This window comes from Rhipicephalus microplus, chromosome 9 (genome assembly GCF_043290135.1).
Source record: "Rhipicephalus microplus isolate Deutch F79 chromosome 9, USDA_Rmic, whole genome shotgun sequence".
NCBI classification, from domain to species: Eukaryota; Metazoa; Arthropoda; class Arachnida; order Ixodida; family Ixodidae; genus Rhipicephalus; species Rhipicephalus microplus.
Genome location: NC_134708.1, coordinates 4,213,583 through 4,232,703, shown reverse-complemented (window position 1 = coordinate 4,232,703; position 19,121 = coordinate 4,213,583). Strand labels below are relative to the sequence as shown.

At 45.0% G+C, this 19,121-nt stretch overlaps 1 protein-coding gene across 2 annotated transcripts; it reads left to right on the top strand.

The window, feature by feature from the left end:
- Positions 1 to 54: 54 nt before the first annotated feature.
- rnh1 (ribonuclease H1) lies at positions 55 to 19,027 on the top strand. 2 transcript variants are annotated; one of them, XM_037415327.2, is made up of 9 exons: positions 55 to 485; positions 1,689 to 1,813; positions 3,790 to 3,852; positions 3,910 to 3,966; positions 4,828 to 4,939; positions 5,002 to 5,056; positions 14,506 to 14,590; positions 16,191 to 16,315; positions 18,881 to 19,027. In XM_037415327.2, the coding sequence occupies exons 1-9, from the start codon at positions 379 to 381 to the stop codon at positions 18,971 to 18,973; spliced, it is 822 nt and encodes a 273-aa protein (XP_037271224.2). In that variant the 5' UTR covers positions 55 to 378; the 3' UTR covers positions 18,974 to 19,027. The 2 variants fall into 2 exon arrangements, with proteins under 2 accessions (XP_037271224.2, XP_075729125.1); XM_075873010.1 differs by having other exon boundaries at positions 61 to 485; positions 3,913 to 3,966.
- The last annotated feature ends 94 nt before the right edge of the window (positions 19,028 to 19,121 follow it).

Sequence of the window (19,121 nt, the reverse complement as noted above, 5' to 3'; positions counted from 1 at the left end):
GCTGTAAAACGTGTGTCTTGTGACAAAGTAGTAATGCTTTTTTTTTTTTTTACACATCTCTTTGTGTCGCAATTCTCACTACAACCTACCGTGCCGTGTGCAGACGATATTTTTATTTCGCGATGGAAACAAAGGAATCGATGCAGTCTCAAGCACAACTAGTGACAACAACGTCGTCGTGATGCTCTAACAAGCGTGAAAAAAATAAATATGCGACTCTCGTCAGTTTTGGCATGCTGTTATGTTTTTGAATCAGTTCGTTGTGGTTGTTGGGCGAGAGGTGCGTTTTAGTGAACGGGAAGAGCTTGACGCTTCGCTTGGTTTGTTGACAAATACTAGGCGAGCACAAGTCTTCTTCTCCGTGAGCACAAAATTTGCATGGTATTTCGGCGCCTACTTACCGTGGCATTGGGCTTGATGCCGAAGAAAGGCCAATTCTACTATGCCGTCCGCAACGGGCGCCAGAAAGGAGTATTTTTGACATGGTGAGTGATCATGGCTTGGCGTTGTTTTTTCTCTAAGCCGCGCTCAATAATGAAGTCTGATGCGTCCGCTTTGTTTTTGCCTGACCCGACCATGACGCCTGTATTTGACCGAGACCCTGCTCCAAACGATCCCGCGTTCCGCACTTTGCTTTCGCGCCGGCAACAAATACGCGCAGGAGAGTCTCGGAATCGTCGCCGTTTGAAAAACATTCTCACGCCTGTCTCGTGTGTCACTGGCTCCGCATAGCGTATTGTCCCGCTCTTAACAGTCTAAAAGCACTGACCGCAGCTGCCCGCGGTGGTTTAGTACGTGGCTAAGGTACTCGGCTGCTGACCCGCAGGTCGCGGGATCGAAACCCGGCTGCGGCGGCTGCATTTTTGATGGAGGCAAAAATGCTGTTGGCCCGTGTGCTCAAATTTTGTTGCACGTTAAAAAACCCCGGGTGGTCGAAATCTCCCGAGCCTTCCACCACGGCGTCTCTCATATTCATATGGTGGTTTGGGACGTTAAACCCTGCATATCAATCAAAAGAACCACCTCAGCAGCCTCTGGTGTGAATAGTTATAATCGACATACGTGTGTTATTGTCTGGTTTCTAATTTGTATCAGCTGGTTTCTGGTATATTGTGCTCCTTAAAAATGTGCACTCAACAGCAAAGTTTACGGGACGTTGACACCACGATAAAAATGATCGTTTCATCAACGCGTACTCAGTATAAGTCACAATACAGGCTGCTGCATTGATTTGGAAGTTATTTTCCTAGACAAGGCGAGGCTTTCTCAAAAATTTTGCGTCTCAAAAGCTTTTGCTGTTAGGTGTGCATGAAGTAAACCAGCAAGACATTTTCACCTACAAGAAAACGTATTGAATATATACATGCGTCAGCACAGTGGATCTGTACTGAGACAATGATCTTTCATGTCGTTTGCTTGGTTGTCTAACCTAATTATTTCACTGTTGTTTGTGCACACAATTATGCGTGACATGCAGGCTTAAAACGGCTCGGATGTGAGTTTTTTGTGCATAGTTGTGTGCACGTGTAGCTGATTAGGATTGCTTTGTTCTGAGCAAGTTGAAAAAGATGAAAACACAGTACCAGTCGTGTGCGTTCCTTTCATTTTAGTGCTGTTTAACTTTGCAGCGGTTTGGCTGACTATGTTGTGTTCAGACACGCGTGACTTGCTCTATTTATTAAATGCAGGCCTGAATGTGAGAGCCAGGTTAAGGGTTACCCCCGACCTGTGTACAAGAAGTTCAGCACCGAGCAGGAAGCCTGGGCTTTTGTCAACAATGATCCCAATGGAGAGGTAACCCTTAGTGGTTCAGGTAAGCGTACCTTGATACATGATTATTTTCGTTATCAATCTCCTAGAGCACCGAATGAAAACATGAAAGACGAGACAGCACTCGTTTTCGTTTGTTTATTTTTTTTGGGGGGGGGGGGGCATATAAGTCTTGCCTTGATAATAAATTTTATTGGTAAGTTAGAGTGCGTCTGCGTCCATTTTGTCTAAAAGTTACCCATCTAATTTTCTCTGTTGTAATTTGCAGCTAATGACTCACTTATTATGGCTGAATAGCGCACTAGCTCAAGCTGGTGGCACTCAATTCTTTGTAGATGATATAGCAGCCAGTCTCAATCTCGGGGAGTGCCGGAAGAAGCAGCACCATTTTTTTTTTCTTTGCAAACGCAGTTGGCCAAAAAAAACAGTTATGTATGCATGTGATTGCCATGTTCATAACGTAGTTTCCTATACACACACTAGAGGGAACTCTGTGCTAGTGTCTATGGGAGCTGCAACGCACGACACTTCAGTGATATAGTTATTCAATCATACGAGTTGCAAAACTGCATTCCAAAATCCGGACATGCAGCTGGCCCAATTTTTCGGAAGTTAGCTGATTGTCAAGCCACCTGGGAGCGGCAACACAAAACACAAGTAATGCCTTTAATATTGGGCATACATATCAACAGGTGGTGGGACAATCTGTTCACTCCTGAAAGGGGGGCCAATGATGTGTCCGGACTTCGATACATGGTGCCTATGGAGAGTTTCCCAACTCATATGATTGAATAACTCTACTTCAGCGAGCATGGCAATGATGGGTAGTATACAAATTTGTCCAATTTTTGTACTTTCGTCTCCGGTTGGTTTCGCGTGGCTTGTTGCTTTGTCATGAAATGATAATTGACAAATGTTCAGCAGTTGCACTTCACAACTTTGACCTTTTAGGCTCACCGTTTGAAATCAGCTCGCCAAGTTTATAACCGTTCATTCTTTCCTTCGAAACAAAACCGAAACACAGCAATAATTGAAGCCAAAAGTGCATTCGCGGCCCGCAAGGTACGTAGACTAGGCAAATTCATGAACTACCCATCATTCCCATGGTCGCTGAATGATCGCAGTGCCAGAGTCCCTTCTAAAGTTAAATTTAGGAAACTCAAAGGTTGACAACTGTGCCATAGAATGCACACACAAGGAACATGGCAGCCATAGGTGGTTGTTGAGAGTTTACATTAAAGCCAAGTTGATGTCACAAGGTCATACTCACACTTTGAAATTTATTTTAGATGTGGGCTTATATTTGCCATGAATGCTTTGTCCACGCTGTACTAAAATCCCGAGCAAGCACTCCCCTTGCGGTGAAAGATAATTGGAGAAAGTTTGGAGGGGAGCCCTTGCTTGATTGTGGACCAAAATTAAAAATGTCTGTGGAAGTGCCTCTAAGACAAATGCACAGCTATGCTTCTAGTGAAATGCTTTATTGAATACGCATGAGTTTGCTGTTCTTACTGAACAGGATGGAATCATTGTATTGAATTTCATGTGTTATGACAAGGGGGAAAGACAATCAAGTGTCTTGGCAACTTGTGACAACTCAGAATGCAACGCCAAGGCAAGACGCAGTAAAGGTACTAAGGGTTCGTGCACATATTAAAAGAATCTCAGAATTAGGGTTCCTACAAACTGCTGCTGCATGGTTCTGTTGCCAAGAATTCTTCAGCAAGTTGAAAAAAATGTCAGCTTTCGCGATCATTGGTCCATATTTCACGTCTTTTGAAAGAAGGAGGCACTTGCTTGGGGATTCTGCACTGTGTGCCCTTACAAATCTCTTGCAAAAGGTGCCTCTTGAAAATTTTGTATCGCTTCTACTTTGAAGGGCCCCATACTCCTGAGAGGTGTTTATAAACTTGAGCAGTAGAGTGCATTGCTGAGGTGTAAAAATTTTGTATTCACTGGTGCATAAGATGCAATTGTGACCAAGCATTACTTGTGCATAGCTTTTGTTTTTGTGTTCAGGGGCCTTTGGGGTGAGCTGCCACTCTGTCGGCAAAGCGTTGCAGGGACGCAAGCGCAAGCATGGTGAGTAGCGCCCACCCAGCTGCGTGGCCCCAGGTCAGAGCTCCTCTTCTTGCATAGCAGGTTCTGACCCTGTGGAAGAGCAGAGGGACCAGCGCTTCTGTCCAGATCCCAATGGTGAGTGGCTATCCCAAGATCCCGATTCTTATCACCACTGCTTGCCATCCTGCCCTAAAAAAATGTGGTCCTGAACAACCCCTTGTGCTTGGCTGCTGTGAACAGTTCAGACAAACCGTAGTCACCCACACTTGCTGTGTCTACCTTCAAACAGAGGCTCTACTTGATGCCTGTGCCCTCTTTTTTTCGTCGTAAAGTAGATTGCCGCTGTTGACTTGCAATTTGCTTCTTGCCAGAGAGTGCTGTCATGTGTCGGTGCCAACCTCTATAGTGTGCTAAAACTACGGTATAATTAATATCCATTATGCTTTCGTTGGGGCTTCATTATCTGCTGGTTTTTATTAAGGTTTTGCCAGACATAAAAAAGAAAGGAGCCCTCAGATATTCTCTTGCATCATTCATAATTACGCAGTGGTGACACAAGTATGCACCAGAATTCTCAAGAATGAGTGAACACATTTCACGATGTGCGCGGACATAGCTCGTATCATCTCTCCCTGTGTGTCTTACAGCACACTTATGAGAACGAGAGCAGAGAAAAAAAAAAAATCATAGAGAGCTTGTGACGAAGTCCTGTAACTTAGTTCATACTTTCACAAATAAAACATCTTTTTGTAGTGATCAATTCTGATGCATTGGCAATTCAATGATTGCATAGTAAAGTGTTTGAAGACCCTCATGTAGAGCAGGATTGTTACGACTGCTATTAATGCTAGCTTTTATGAGCGTTTGGCCCAATTATAAAGCAGTGACTAGAAAGAGCTCACCATGTAGCTTTAACTTAAGTAAAAAACATAGTGTGAGAAGTTTTATCGCATGCTTGTGCAGAAAACCGTACATGCCATGAAAAATTGATTTCAGAACCGACTGACATGCTTCACGTGTATACGGATGGAGCATGCACTCACAATGGTGGCATAAACGGGACACCAAGAGCTGCCATAGGTGTTTACTGGGGACCCAATCATCCAATGTAAGAAGGAGGCCACACGATTAGGCTTTTTTCAAACCATCTTATTATGTCTGCTTGTGCAGGAACGTCAGTGAGCGGCTTCCGGGTCGGCAAACAAACAACCGTGCCGAGATCCATGTAAGTTGATTGGGAACATTTAACGAGCAGATTTTCATTCACTTGTGTGTTCAATCGTCATTGATTACCTCAAGTGATCCCATTATAATAAATTTGAAATTCCACTATAAGGTGTATTCATATGATAAACATCACTCCAATAACTGACTCAGATGTGTTCTTGTTTTGTTGTATGTCGGTAGCGTGAAGCTCAGCTGACTGTCATAGTTTTGACGAATGATCATATACTTGGGGCCTGTGTGGGGCTTCCACAAGCAGCATGATTGACAGCTCGCCGCAAAGCCATTAAGACTATCACTGCAGCCTGTTACGAGTGTCAGATACACACAAATGTACCTATCACTGTCAGACAGGTGTCATTTGCTACAAGTACATTCACCGTCACAAAACTATTTCAGCATATATTTGCAGAAGAAACACTTTTGCCACTCATTCTTTCCAAAGCCATTCAGAGAATGAAACAGTTCAACTCATTCGTTACCACACCTATTAATGTCAATCACCTGTGATCAACGCCTTGAACCATCAATTCTGGCATGTGTAATTTGCCATGTACCCAGCACTTCCTTGTAGTTAGTCCAACCTTTGAATTTTCATAATCAGTTTGAATTTGATCTTTTTTGCAGCATAGCTGTTTTTAACAGGCTTTTGCACGAACTAATGTATGTCTGTTATTGGGAAAATGCACTTGGCTGAAAAACTTAACAGAAGTGCGTGCCACTCTTGGTTATGCGACAGTAACATCGAAGCTCTGTCATCAAAATAACCTTTGCCAGTAAAATATAAAATTAAGGTGTTCGCTTCACAATCTAACAGTGTTGAGCGGTGATAATTGTTCGAAATTTTTCATGTTCTGAAGTTAGTCCTTAGTAACTTGCATATATGCTAAATGTTTCGAAAATGTACTTGTTGAGCCATGCTTACGTTTTCTTTTATGTACCAGTGCAGTGTTTGTGTATACAACTGAATATATGTGCAAAATGCTTATTTATGTCGTAATATGTCCCCCCCCCCCCCCCCCAGTGTAATTCCTTTATGGCTAATTATGAAATGGAAGCGCACAACGTAGAAGCAGACGGAAAGACAGGGACAAGCGCTAACTACCAACTGAAAGTTTATTCGGAAAAAATATGAAATATATACTAAAAGATGATACAGTGTCAAGGCACATACGATAACACCAAAGCATAGACCAAAAATGGCAACACCGATAGAATATCTTAGTGCGTCAGCCCTACCTTACCATCGCTTACTGTGCTTTACATTGATTAGTTAACTTCTACGGCATCTGCTAATGTTTAAAAACGCTAGCTCCTTATCGGACAAAGCGATTGATGGTTTGCTGACGCAAGCCCCGTGTTCCGCTATGTGTGCTGCTTCAATTATAAGCCTTGTACGCTCATCTTTGTGCTTTTGGAGAACTACTGTCTTATCAAATTGTACTTCACAGCCACATCTAGTGACATGCTGGGCAAGATAACCATCATTGCCGCTACGAACATTGCACGCATGCTCACGCAACCTGTCGTTGAGGCATCTTCCAGTTTGCCCAATATAACAGGCACCGCACGAAAGTATGATCATGTAAACTACGTCACTAATGCAGTTGACAAAACGGTTCCTGTGCTTTGTTTTACACCGCTGTTCCCTGTGTCTAGCGCCACATGTCAGTCTAGCCAGCTGAGAAAGCTTGTGTGGTGCAGAGGAAACTACACGCACTCCCATGCGCATCAGGTTACCCACCTTTTTCAGGCGGTGGGTAACCTGATGCATGTAAGGGACAACAGCTACTCTTTCTCTTTCTTTTTCGTGGGTCCTGTTGTCACGTCCTACTGCACCATGTCCCTGGCCATCTTTAGCTCTCCGTTTTCTACGGATACTTTCGGCCACGGACACCAAGACCGCCTCAGGATACCCTGCTGACTTAAGCCTAGCCACCTGATTGTGGAAGCTGGCCTCCATTGAATGCAATCACTATTACATTGCCTTTATGGCAATGTAATAGTGATTGTGGAAGTGTTACGTCCCACAACCACGATATAGTAGTGGAGGGCTCTACAAGTTTTTGACCATCTGGTGTTGTTAATGTGCACGCACCTATGCTGTCGGATATGAGTCCAACTCATTTTTAATACTTTCAAATTTCGAATAATTCAAATGTGTGATACAGAGAATTTGCATACTGAAATGTTGATTCGAATATTTGAAGCACTCGAATGTTCGTCTTTTTCTACTATAAGCGTTTGTGGGGGTGCTGACACCCTCCCTAAAGTTGTTTGCGCTGCGTGGCACACATGTTCCACCCAAAAGCCGCATTTCGGGTTACAACTACCGGGTGGTAGGTGGCGTGTTCGCGAGCGTTGATCACCACTATCATCAGGGCCGTACGCAGGAATTTTTCTCGGGGGGGGGGGGGAGGAGTTTGCGTGTAGAACGGCTGCCATTTTTTAAGATTTATACTGGCTCATTTTCGTGAATAAAACAAGTAAATCGCCTACTTGTAATAATTCGATGGTACTTTTCAATTATTTATACCCAAATAAAGAAATTGGTATGTCAACCTCAAATTATGGTTAAAGCAAGAAATAAGTTTGGACAATAGCACCACTAAAGCCGGGGACACCGTGACCAACGGCTCCTGATGAAGTAACACAATGTAACCGCGGTACAAAAACGGCATGTATGTGTTACAAGCTGCCACTCTAGCGTCGCCAGCGCGAAGTCGGCGATGGGAATGGCAGCAGGTTAGGTCGTTCCGTACGTAAGCAGAGACAGTGAACAGATCAGAGACGTATGTGGAAAAAACAAAACTCTAGTGATATTGCAGCACTGCAGAGGAATCTAGGAATATTGCAGAGGAATCTAGTACAACACTTAATACCAACTAACAAAATACATATAAAATCAATAAATCAGCTTACAAGAGAGAAGTATTACAAACTACACAAAACTAACCAACAATAAAACTACAGATGAGAAAGTCCGAAGGTATAAACAGGTGAAGGGATACCTGTGATGAACGGCAGCGTTGCGTCCCCGACGATCGGATGCGACAAGTCGAAAAGAGTTCCATCACGACCGCGATGTCGGCGGTGTTGCAACGCTGGTGGCTCCGGGAGGCTAGTGCTTGCAGGTGACCTCGGGCAGGTTGAGCTAACTTGAGGCGAAGTCCCGATGCCTATGTTGCAGACGTTAATATCGCGTCACAACTAGACGAACGGCTAAGTTTAGGTGGCCAGCCGATACAGAGCCACACTAAAAACTTCTAGAAGAGATCCTTGTTGATCTGTTTCTAAACCATGTTGGTCAGCGACTAGACTGCCTAGCAGGGCAAAATCCTGCGCTTAAATCCCTCTCGTGTCCCCTCGCTATCTTCCTTGGGGACAAGAGACCTCTACCTGGGTCCAATCATGCGCGTTTCATTGTTGGAAACTCCGCCCCAAAAAATATATTGACCCCACCCCTTTTTAATGAGGAGAAGGCCCTCAACTAGCGAGAGTGACAACCTGTTGGGGTGCTGTCATATGGCTTGGCCACCAGAAGTTTTCCCGTGGGAACGGTCAGACTGTTTGGCTCTCAGCCGTTGCGTCCCGTAGTCTAAACCTTGTTCGGGGTACATCGCGGCCTTCCATGACCCTGCAGACGCCGCCGTAGGTACAAAGGATCAAACATCGGCGACTAACGTTTGAAGAAGAACACCCCATTCAGTACTTCCCTGCACTAAAGGCCAGTCTTTTCATGAGCGAACGGTTCCACCGGTCAGCGGGGGAGTGCAGCGCCCGTTAATTTGCCGTTACGCCGGGTCGCAAAAATGGCAGTCTGTGACAGCATGTATGCAAGCAAACAAACAAGTCGCCCGACATTCCGATCTTCTTGTTACCGTTCGCACATTCTGCTTGCTGGATAGTTTCCTCGTAATTGCGAAAGGATAGAAGGGCTGAAGCTTGGGCTAGCTGTGTTTAGTTTTTAATCGACTCTTGAAACATAGAGGGAAGTTTAAACGAGGAAGTTTTTCCTTCTCGGCAACTTGCAAAATTCTGTGAGGACTTGTTCTGGGGTCACTTGAAGTTCTCGATGGATGCTGAGCAGTGCTAGTCCGGTCTATCTGTCGTTGTTCATATGATTTCGAAGGTAGCTCTTCAGCCTTCTCAGTGTGGAAAAAGTCCGTTCCGGTGTCGACGTCGACAAGGGTAAAGTCGCCAGGATAGAAAGTAGGCTGTGGATGTTCGGAAAAAAGTCGCGGTTCATATCATCATCATCATATCATATTTTATTTCCTTAAAGACCCCACAAGGGGGTATTACATAAGGGGTGGATGTACAGGATATAAAAAACATTTGCCACATAAGGGGCTGGTATACAGGATATAAAACTTTTGCTACATTCAAAATATAAAATATGCTACATAGGTGTGGGTATATACATTGCCATAAAGTTTCACTGACAGAGATGAGTTATTACATTTTTAGCGAAAGTTGATGGGCAGGTGATTGTGACGACGTGGTTTGGGAGGTCGTTCCAGTCCTTCACAGCACGCGGAAAGAAGGATGCGGAGAAGGTAGCAGTCCTAGTGCGGTAACGGGAGACTTGGAGGGGGTGGCTGGTGCGGTGCGAAATGTACGTCGGAGGGATGACGTATGGAGGATGGTTGAGGGGCGAATGAAACAGCTTATGAAACAGGGAAAGAGTGGCTATGCGGCGTCGAAGGGCAAGTGGCTGCAATCCAGATTGGGCTTTTAAGGATGAAACACTGATGTCATAAGAATATGACGAATGTATGAATCGGACTGAGCGATTTTGAATTGATTCAAGGTCATTGATTAGGTAAATTTGAGGTGGATTCCATATAGCAGAGGCGTATTCCAGTTTTGGCCTGATGAGGGATGTGTATGCAAGAAGTTTTACGTGTTGAGGTGCGCAACGCAGATGACGTTTCACGAATCCCAATATTTTGTTTGCAGATGAGATAATGTTTGTGACATGCGCATTCCAAGTTAGATCGGCGGACAGAGTGACACCTAGATATTTGAAACACTGTACTATTTCTAGAGGGGCGTTAGTGATTTGGTATGGGAATAGGAAAGGGTTTTTGCGGCGTGTGAATGAGACACTCTAATGAGCGGTTGCACATCTCTAAGGCCTGTAAGGCACAAGCTGGGCGATTCTTTTCTTCGATCTGGCAGCATTTGTTCACCCATAGTGTGAACTCTGCTTCAATGACATTAGCCGAAGGAATGTCGCCAAGGTAAAACTGTACTGCATCATCAATATCAGAAAGGCTAGCCGATGCGCAGAATTTCGGCAGCAGCATGTTAAGGCCAACCACGACCTTCTTATGGGCATCGAACCGGTCTCTTAATTGATTTTCGAAATCAGCCAGCAAAGGCAAATACACATTCCTCCGGTAGTACTCTTCGGGAGTAGCAGAAGGTACGTTGCTTCTTTGCATCTGCCTTCCAGTGATGCTTGGTAGGGCCATCTCAACATTTGTGATCTTCAGCAAAGAGAGCGACTTCAGAAAAATCTTATTAAATTCCGTTTCCGCACTAGCCCTTTTTGTGGAAAGGACGTCTATAACATTCTTTACATGATCGCACGCTTGAGCCAAGTCACAGTCAATTTTTTTAAGAAACTTGCAAAGTGGCAGTGTCGCTACAGATCTGAAGCGAAACGTCAAACTCGGGCTTCGTAATGGCATTGAGCAGTTGAGAAGCTTTTGATGAAGTATCAGATGACGCGGCCTCTTCTTCCAAATATTCGAGGAATTGTACAATAGGCACGTACAGTTCAAGGAAACGCTGAAGTGCATCGTGACTCTCTACCCACCTTGTTTGGCAAAAGGAGAGAACTGATTTTCTTTTTTCTTGTATTAAATCTTCTACTTTGTCTCGCAGTTGGTTCGTCCTCTGTGGCGAAGCTCTCACAAACGTACAGGTTGAGGACATACAGGTTGAGGATACAGTTCCCAAAGAGTTGCGGATGCTAAGAAGTTTGCGTGAAGCAGAGCAAGGTTCAACGAGTGGGCGCTACAATGCACGTACAACGCTTTGGGCGCTGTTTGACGAATGAAGGCTTGAACACCGTTAAGGTGGCCGCTCATTGATGCCGCGCCGTCGTATCCTTGCCCGCAAGGTAGGTTCAGGTCAAAGCCATGACCTCTAAGGCTGTTCAGGATTGTGCTCGCCAGCGCCTTGCCAGTGAGATCGTACACGGGAACGAAATCTACAAAATCTTCTTTAAGAATGGGCACTCCCGACTTGTCGTAAGGTAGGTTCAGGTCAAAGCCATGACCTCTAAGGCTGTTCAGGATTGTGCTCGCCAGCGCCTTGCCAGTGAGATCGTACACGGGAATGAAATCTACAAAATCTTTTTTTTAAGAATGGGCACTCCCGACGTGTCGTGTCCAACGTACCTTACACATAGGGAAATGTGGGCGGTGCGAGATATATCAGTGGCCTCGTCAGCTAGAACTGAAAAACACGAACATGAGTTCACGTTTTCCACTATCTTTCTTTGTATGATTTTACCACAGAGGGTGATCAACTCATTTTGAATTTTTGGGCTCGTGTACAGCGCATTCGCCGGAGATGTTTCCATGTGAGCTCTCAAGGCGGCATCTCCACATTTTGCTCTCATCCTAAGCAGTGCGCGGAAATTTCCATCATTTTTGAATGGCAGCACTTCAGACATATTTATCGGACCAGAGTCGTCTGTGCCGCGAAGCGGTACTTCTTACCTGCCACAGAAAAGGATTGTTTCTATTATTGGCAGCAAGTTCTTGCGGTTTTCTTCCGCCTGCTTTTTAAGGCCGTGGTCAAGTTGTGTTAAGATGTCATGCTGTGAGCGGGACCGGACTGCTAAGAAGTTCTCCGATAGCGTTGTTGACATGGCGTGATAACTGCTGGATGCGTGGCTCTTAAAGGCGTCCATGGCTTTCTTGTAATTGGTGAACTCCTTAGTTACAAAACATCCCAAGTGCTGGTGCTCCCCTTTTCCTGCACACTCGCTTGCGAAGACTACGCAATATTTGCATAATGCTCCTTGAAGCTTCTCTGAATAAACAAGCCATGGGTAACAATCTACCCAGTGAGGTTGGAACTTCAGATTCCTTTTCCCTGTGGCTGGATAATCATAGTTAGCCGGAGGGGTCCACGGATTGAGCAGCAGCTTCTCCATCGTCTCTGGATCATTTACATTATTGCTTTTCGAGACACAGTCCCAAGTCGAAAATATTCGCACTCGTCGCACAGAGGGGAGGCGAAGCAGAATGTGTAGGTGCCATGCCACTCACCTTCCTTGGGCATTGCCCAGTGGTAAAGGCGTCACTTTGCCCAGCGTTGACTGTAGAACAAAGATCACTTGGAGTTGCACTGCGGCCACCATCATTTCCCCGTGGCGCATGGGTGTCCTGCTTGTGTTCGTTCTCAGGTGATTCATATAAACCGGTGCATTCTCCTGAGTCGCTACAGAAGTTCGGACGCGCTTGGCTTTCCACCAGTGCTGAGGAGGGCGAAGTTTTATCCTTCGAAGGAGGCGGTTCTTCTCCGTCCGCTTCATTGGTTCGAACTTTCTTGAAGTAAGACGCAAGACTCCTTTGCTTCGTTGTTGCAGAGTGTCTTTTCATTTTGCTGCCGCAATCCTGTGCACGCACACCGAAGTGGCCAGTGGCTCCAAAAAGACGTTTGCGACTGCTTCGACTGCCTGGCGTGAACGGCGGGCGATGTTTTCTTCCTTTCTTATTCACTTTACAGTGGCTAGAATGTAGAAGTGTGATGAACGTGCCGGCTCCCGCGTGGCGCATGTGTTTTCTGAACGCCGCTACAGCTGGTGTGCATGCAGGCCCATTATTGTACTCCAGCTGCAGCAAACTGGATTAACGCTACTTAAAGACCTTTTCACAGAAGACTCCATGGGCACTGCATACTCCCCTTAATATACGTGAACCCCCAAGAATGTACTGCCAAGACATTTGCTCTCCCGTGGTACAGTCCAGAAAGGAGGTGTTGCTCCGTTCCTGTGAAAAAGTCACCTTTTTTACAGACAGCTCCCTGGGCGCCTGCATAATTATCTCTGGGCTGCGCTAATTAAATAGCCTTGACCCCCCAAAAATGCACTTTGTAGGCTGTGACGTCAGCCTCTGTACTCCCGCGTGCAGCCCAGCTTGGCGGCAGTTTTTTTCTCCTGTGAAAGTTGACCGCTGGTGCCGGATTGTGTGCCGGCTGTATCCTCGCTTTGTGCGCTTTGTAGGGAGGCGCATATACCTTCTGTGTACAGAAGAGGTAAATTTCCTTGCGTGTGGTTAAGGTTGTTCGAAGTTGCTCGGATATGCCAGTCTTTCAGTAGATGTCATCTTCGATGATTCGTTTCGGTGGCGAGGACTACAGTTTGAGAAAAGTTTGCCCTGCAGCCTGCGTCCTCAGAATGCGCCGCTGAGTTTTTCCGCTTGGGGGTTTCGTTTCCTGGCAAATTTGCACACGTCGTGTTGGTGTTGCCGGTGCTGTCGAACTGTTTACCTTCACAGAAGTAGACGCGCTTTTCTTAGGAACCCAAAGCCGACACGTGCGGTCCGCACAGACGGATAACTTCTCCAGCGGCAATGCACAAGGAAAGCATCTGGAATCAATAAAGGAGCTGCTACGGTGTGAAAGACGAAAAAAAAGAAAGACTCGAAGGAATGCGAGGGCAAAGTGCAAAGCTGTACAAATGGGGCAGGTGCGCATGTGGGGGAGGGAGCGCTGAGGTGTTCTGGTAAAAGGGTAGGTTTGAAGAAAGGAAGAAGAGGGAAGCAATGCCAGGAAAGTTGCAGTGTAACTTTGGCAGCTGGTGGTCGCTGTGAAGGCGTGTAAATATTTTAGTATCACCCAAAAAGTTAAAGCATCAAAAAATTTCTGGGGGGGTCAGAACCCCCTCAACCCTCCCCTAGTTACGGGCCTGACTATCATCATTATCATGGTATAGCGCCAGCGGCGACAAGCCTTGGTAGCGGCGAGCGAGAAATAAGCTGGTCTCGTCTGCGTGGGGCGGTTGTCTTTACTGTGGGTCCCCGGTGCGTGGCACAGCGGGTTGCGCATCGGGGGGCCCTCGTGGCGAGTCAAGCGTTGGCGACGCCGCCTTGGGTGTGTTATTGCGTTTGTCATGTTTTGTAGAGTATGGTAGTATTGTGTAAGGATGTCATAGAGTGTTGTTCATGATTTATGTTATAATAATTCGGCAGACGATATCGTCTTTCCAAAAGTAGCTAAATAAATGTGTTTGGTTTGGACTGACCGCGTCTGCATTGTCCGTTCACTCCAAGAGCGTGGCGTGGCGCTCGCCAATTCGAGACCCCACACGTTCCAGTTGTGCTTAGCTGCTCTAGGAACTGTGGATTGCATGCATGATTTTTATGCGACAATGTTGTCTTCATGCCATGCGTGTTCAAGAGGCATGCTTTAATATAAATTTTACAGGCTGCTGTCCGTGCCTTGCAGCAAGTGCGCAGTGTTGGTGGGCGTCACGTGACCATCTACACTGACAGCTCTTTTCTCATCAACAGTGAGTTCAGAGGCACACGACCCCTCCTTTATAAAAATTGTAAGGTGCAGCCGACGAAGCATCTCTATATCTCGTCATTACTTGACAACAAAGCTTCATCAATTTTAAGAGCTTGTCTTCCTGTGTTTGACACGATATATATGAGAACTAACAGACAACAATGACGAGGAAAATATGGGGGATATTATTTGTAGGTATTGTAATATAAATATGATTAAAGAAAATTGGCTGAAAAGGTAACTTGTTGCTGGTAGGGCCCAAACCTGTGACCTTCGAATGATGTTTTACCAAGCGAATTAAGTGGAGGTTATCTATATGTGTGTGCATTGAAACCTGGGATTGTGAATCATCACTGCTAGAAGCCATGGCAACGAGTGTCGAACACTCTTATCCAGCTTGCTGGCATCACGAAGCACTTTTTACCAGCCGGCAGTTGACCAGTAATACTTGGAATGATTGGTCAGCTGTAAAAAGACCACATTCCTCGTGACACCAGCAGGCCAAATAAGAGTAAATTGTTAGCCAACTTCAACACTATGCAGACCACTAAAATGTGGTTTCACCCAAAAATAAGTGTTTCCGTGGCACGAAAATACGTAGCACTGCAAGGTTTCTGGAGTGCTATTTAAATAATCAAAGTCGACCTAATATTTGCCTGTGGCATTGCAAGCAGCGCTTGTCATATAGAGGCAGCATATGTGTTGTTTTAAACAAGAAAGGACAGGTTTTCAAAACTTCAACCAATTTTGCAGCTGTTTCATATTTTGCGAGCACAAATGCCACATATGGCATCCTGCCGACACTGTTAAACTTGCAGTGCAGGTTTTGGACCCAGGATAATAGTTGTACACACGTGCATCTGCAATACATTAGCAAGTCCTCAAGGTGCCAGTATAGAAGCGTGGCATCATTGAATGCATCCTGTGTCAAAGCAGGCAGACAATGAGGTGTTTTCTGTATTTCTAAAAAATAATATTGACACAATATAGGCTGCTAAATAAAATGAGCGACCTGCTGAGCAAACGTGACCAAATTAGTGTGGTTAGTGACCAAGAAAGCGACATCCTCTGGCTCCTGCTTGGGAGCCTAGTTATAATATTACAGCTGAAATTTGAATTTACAGGATAGGAAACTTGGCCGGCAAGGGGTATGATAGATGTAAATTTCTATAAAGCTGCTGTCCCAAAATTGACTTTTTCGTTACAGTAGACTCTCAGTAAATGGAAATCCATTAAATGGAACTGCTGTTTAAAAGGAACAACTGCCTCTAACACAATTGATTTCCTACTTGCATTCTGCAGCCTTATTCATCTCTCAGTAAACAGAACTCCTGTTGAATGTAACAAATTTTCCTGGTTTTGTCAGGTTCTGTTTAATCAGAGTCTATAGTACTTGATTGGTCCAGCTGATCAATACTGATCCGGCATGGTCCGCTACAATGCTATATAGTATTTACCTTCAGGGCCATTCGGCATTACTGAAGAGGGCGTGTCAATGTGCAGCGTTATTGTACACATGAAAAAACTTTGCTCTAATAAATCTGATTTCGCCATACATATCAACGCCTCATTTGGTGAAGAGCTGCATGCTGTGTACTCAGGTGTCACCAAGTGGATGGACGGATGGATCAAAAAAGGCTGGAAGCTGTCCGATGGGCAGGCTGTCAAGAACAAAGAAGATTTCCTGGACCTGCTCAAGGCAGCTGAGGGCCTCCGTGTCAAGTGGGTGAGTGCACAGTACGTGGTAGCACAGTTACTCTTTTGATGAGCTGTTCTAGTACACGCCATTTATGGTGGCTAGTTGGTTTATAGCTGTTAATTTTTCTGAAAGGGGTGCTGTAAATGTGTTGCTACAGAAGGCCTGTTAGTCATAAAATTCCTCATTTGCTGTAATGCATGACAGATAATTAATGAAAAATAAAGGCTTATCGTTATCGAGCACTGTCAGTTTTAGAGAGCTCCAAAGTCGGCAGTCTGCTGGGTGCAGCTATCACCACCTAGCCTGTAACCCCATCAGCAAACAGAAGTGTGACGCTCTTTGATACGGTCCGCATCAAGTCCTTTCAAAGAGGAAGCAGCGTGGCCACACACAAAGCTTTCTCCACACTCTGCTGGTGCAAATGTGGCAAAGAATAAATCATAACTTGTATGGGTTGCAGTGTGAGGGGGGTCACATTCGAGGTGCAGCATGCAGCACACAATTCAATATAAAGTACCTTCAAAGCCACATTCTTTGTCAACATTTTGCAGACGCATGTTCTAGGAATCAATACCACTCGCTATCTTACCCTCGAAATTTTTTGGTCAGTACTCCTTTACATTGCGCGAAAAGACACATGCAGAACACCTGCACTCGTGGTTTTCTGTTTCGCGTCTTTTCGTGCAGTCTAAAAAAGTGCAATATGTATGTGCTTCTGGGTAGTTAAATTCACATATTGATGCACCTTTAGGTTTTACCATGAGAACCAACTTGAATTTTGGGCATATGTGCACCGAATGATGGTAACTGCATTGACAAGTTAAACTTTGATAATGCAGTTAAACCTAGACTAAAAAAGCTGGTCATATCGGCAATATGGAAAGTGTGGCCTCCGCAGTATATTCATTTTTATGTGAAAAGCGCTGCCCGTGGAAAAGATGCTGCCTTCTTTAGTGGCCGCTGTCATGTAGTGCTTGTTTCAGAAAGTGTGGTTGCAAAAATCATGTGCAACTGGACCGTATGTTTCTGCTGATTGAAGGGACTGCAGTAGAAAGGTGGTTTCACAGAATTCTAAGATTGGCATCTGTGTCATAGGTTAGTAGTACAAATCAGTGTCGTTCAAGGCTGGAAATTTGAGGAGATAGATTAGATGCAAATATACATCTTCAGGATTGAACCCAGGCCTACCGCACGGTAGAAACGTGTTCTACCACAGAGTGACACTATTTCTTAAGACTGCTTAGTGAGAAAATACTATAACAATGACACGTAGTTGGAGGGGTCACCTTAAAACTATCCAGAGGTCTAGATGTAGTTGTGGTAGTGAAGTTGTGCACGAGTCTGCAACAAACATGTGGCCATAAAAACTTTTCAAAATGGCGCCGTGATAGTGGAGTTGGACACGTTTGATCAAAACACGGCAATCGCTTTTTTTGCTCTTTTCTTCGCTACCCTCCGCTGGTCTCATTTCCCAAAGCCGCTTTGCCTTCCTTGACCTCCATATCTCACCTTGCATACGTCAATGCTGGCCACTGTTCAAAACACCGTCTACTCTTGGTTGCCGCGAATCCGTCAAAACTCTGTACTTGTTTGCTAACTGCTGTTGCTGTGCCCGGCCCATACTCTTGCATGCACAACTTCAAAGGATCACCAACTTGATGGATCTGTACGTCGACACACCTTGCCAGAGCATGTGAGATGCAGAGCCGCAATCACCACAACACAACGAACAAGGAGCGCACGAAGCTGCTTGCATACTAACTGAAAATCATGGGTTTTTTCTCGATCAATCGCAGCGCGACTTGAGCTATGCATTGCAGATTCAACTTTGCAATGTCACACGAAGGGTCCAGATAGGAGTAGGGATTGTTTCTTGAATTTTGTGGTGCACCTATGGCACTGCCACGTGTGGCATTGTTGATTGTGGCACCATTGTGCACACCACGATGCGTGTTTTACTTGAAATGTATATCAGAGGTGGTTTAGGGCCCTCAAATACTGCGTGGCAGAATCGTTGAATTACTCCCCCAGGCATCAAACCATGAATTGCACGAGTGAAAGGTTCGAAGCTGCCCACTGATTGTGCATAGTAGATACTGCGTTAATTTGTAAAAAAAAACTAACAAAAAACAATTGCAGGACAGCAGTAGACGTGATAATTTAAAATGGCCAATGTTATGTGCACCAGTGTTCATTTATTTTTGGCATGGTTGATTTCGATCTACAAGGGACTTGCTTTGTCGTTGTGCTCTCGATGACAAACCTCAAGCATTTGAAATTTTTTTTTTCTTTGTTTATGGCAGCAGTGAAACTACCACTTAATGAAATCGCAAATGAACAAGCTTCATTGTATTTATTAATACATGCTGCTTCATAGACAGGCAATAACGAAAAGTTATATGTTACTTGTTATATCAGTTACTTTATATTTATAAAGTTACTTTGTTATATCAAGAATTAAATGTGCTAGTGCTGGATAAACAGATTCACAGTACAATATATATGCAGTGGTGGTGTTGAATAGCCTAACCCAATGGGTCTCTGTGACATAGGTATGGCAACCGATCTCTTGTGCGCTTCGCAATTCTGCAGGTGCACGTGCGGGGCCACTCAGGTGTGCCGGGCAACGAGCAGGCCGACCGTTTGGCCGTCGCTGCACTCGACCTACCACTGCCACCCGGATGACCACTGCCGAAGCCGCTTCTTTTTCATATTAAATGCAACTTTCTACTAACTTCATTTCAGCCTGCCATGATGCTGGCTTGCAAATTCCAATTTTTTAAAATATATATATAAGCTACATTTGTGAATAGAAATCTCTTAGACGTGCGGC

Bases quoted from the DNA above. Each gene is read 5' to 3' on its own strand.
- rnh1 (XM_037415327.2), top strand. From the start codon at position 379: ATGGTATTTCGGCGCCTACTTACCGTGGCATTGGGCTTGATGCCGAAG. The intron at 3,967-4,827 runs GTGAGTGGCTAT...AATTGATTTCAG, and splicing joins CTTCTGTCCAGATCCCAATG to AACCGACTGACATGCTTCAC. The intron at 5,057-14,505 runs GTAAGTTGATTG...TAAATTTTACAG, and splicing joins ACAACCGTGCCGAGATCCAT to GCTGCTGTCCGTGCCTTGCA.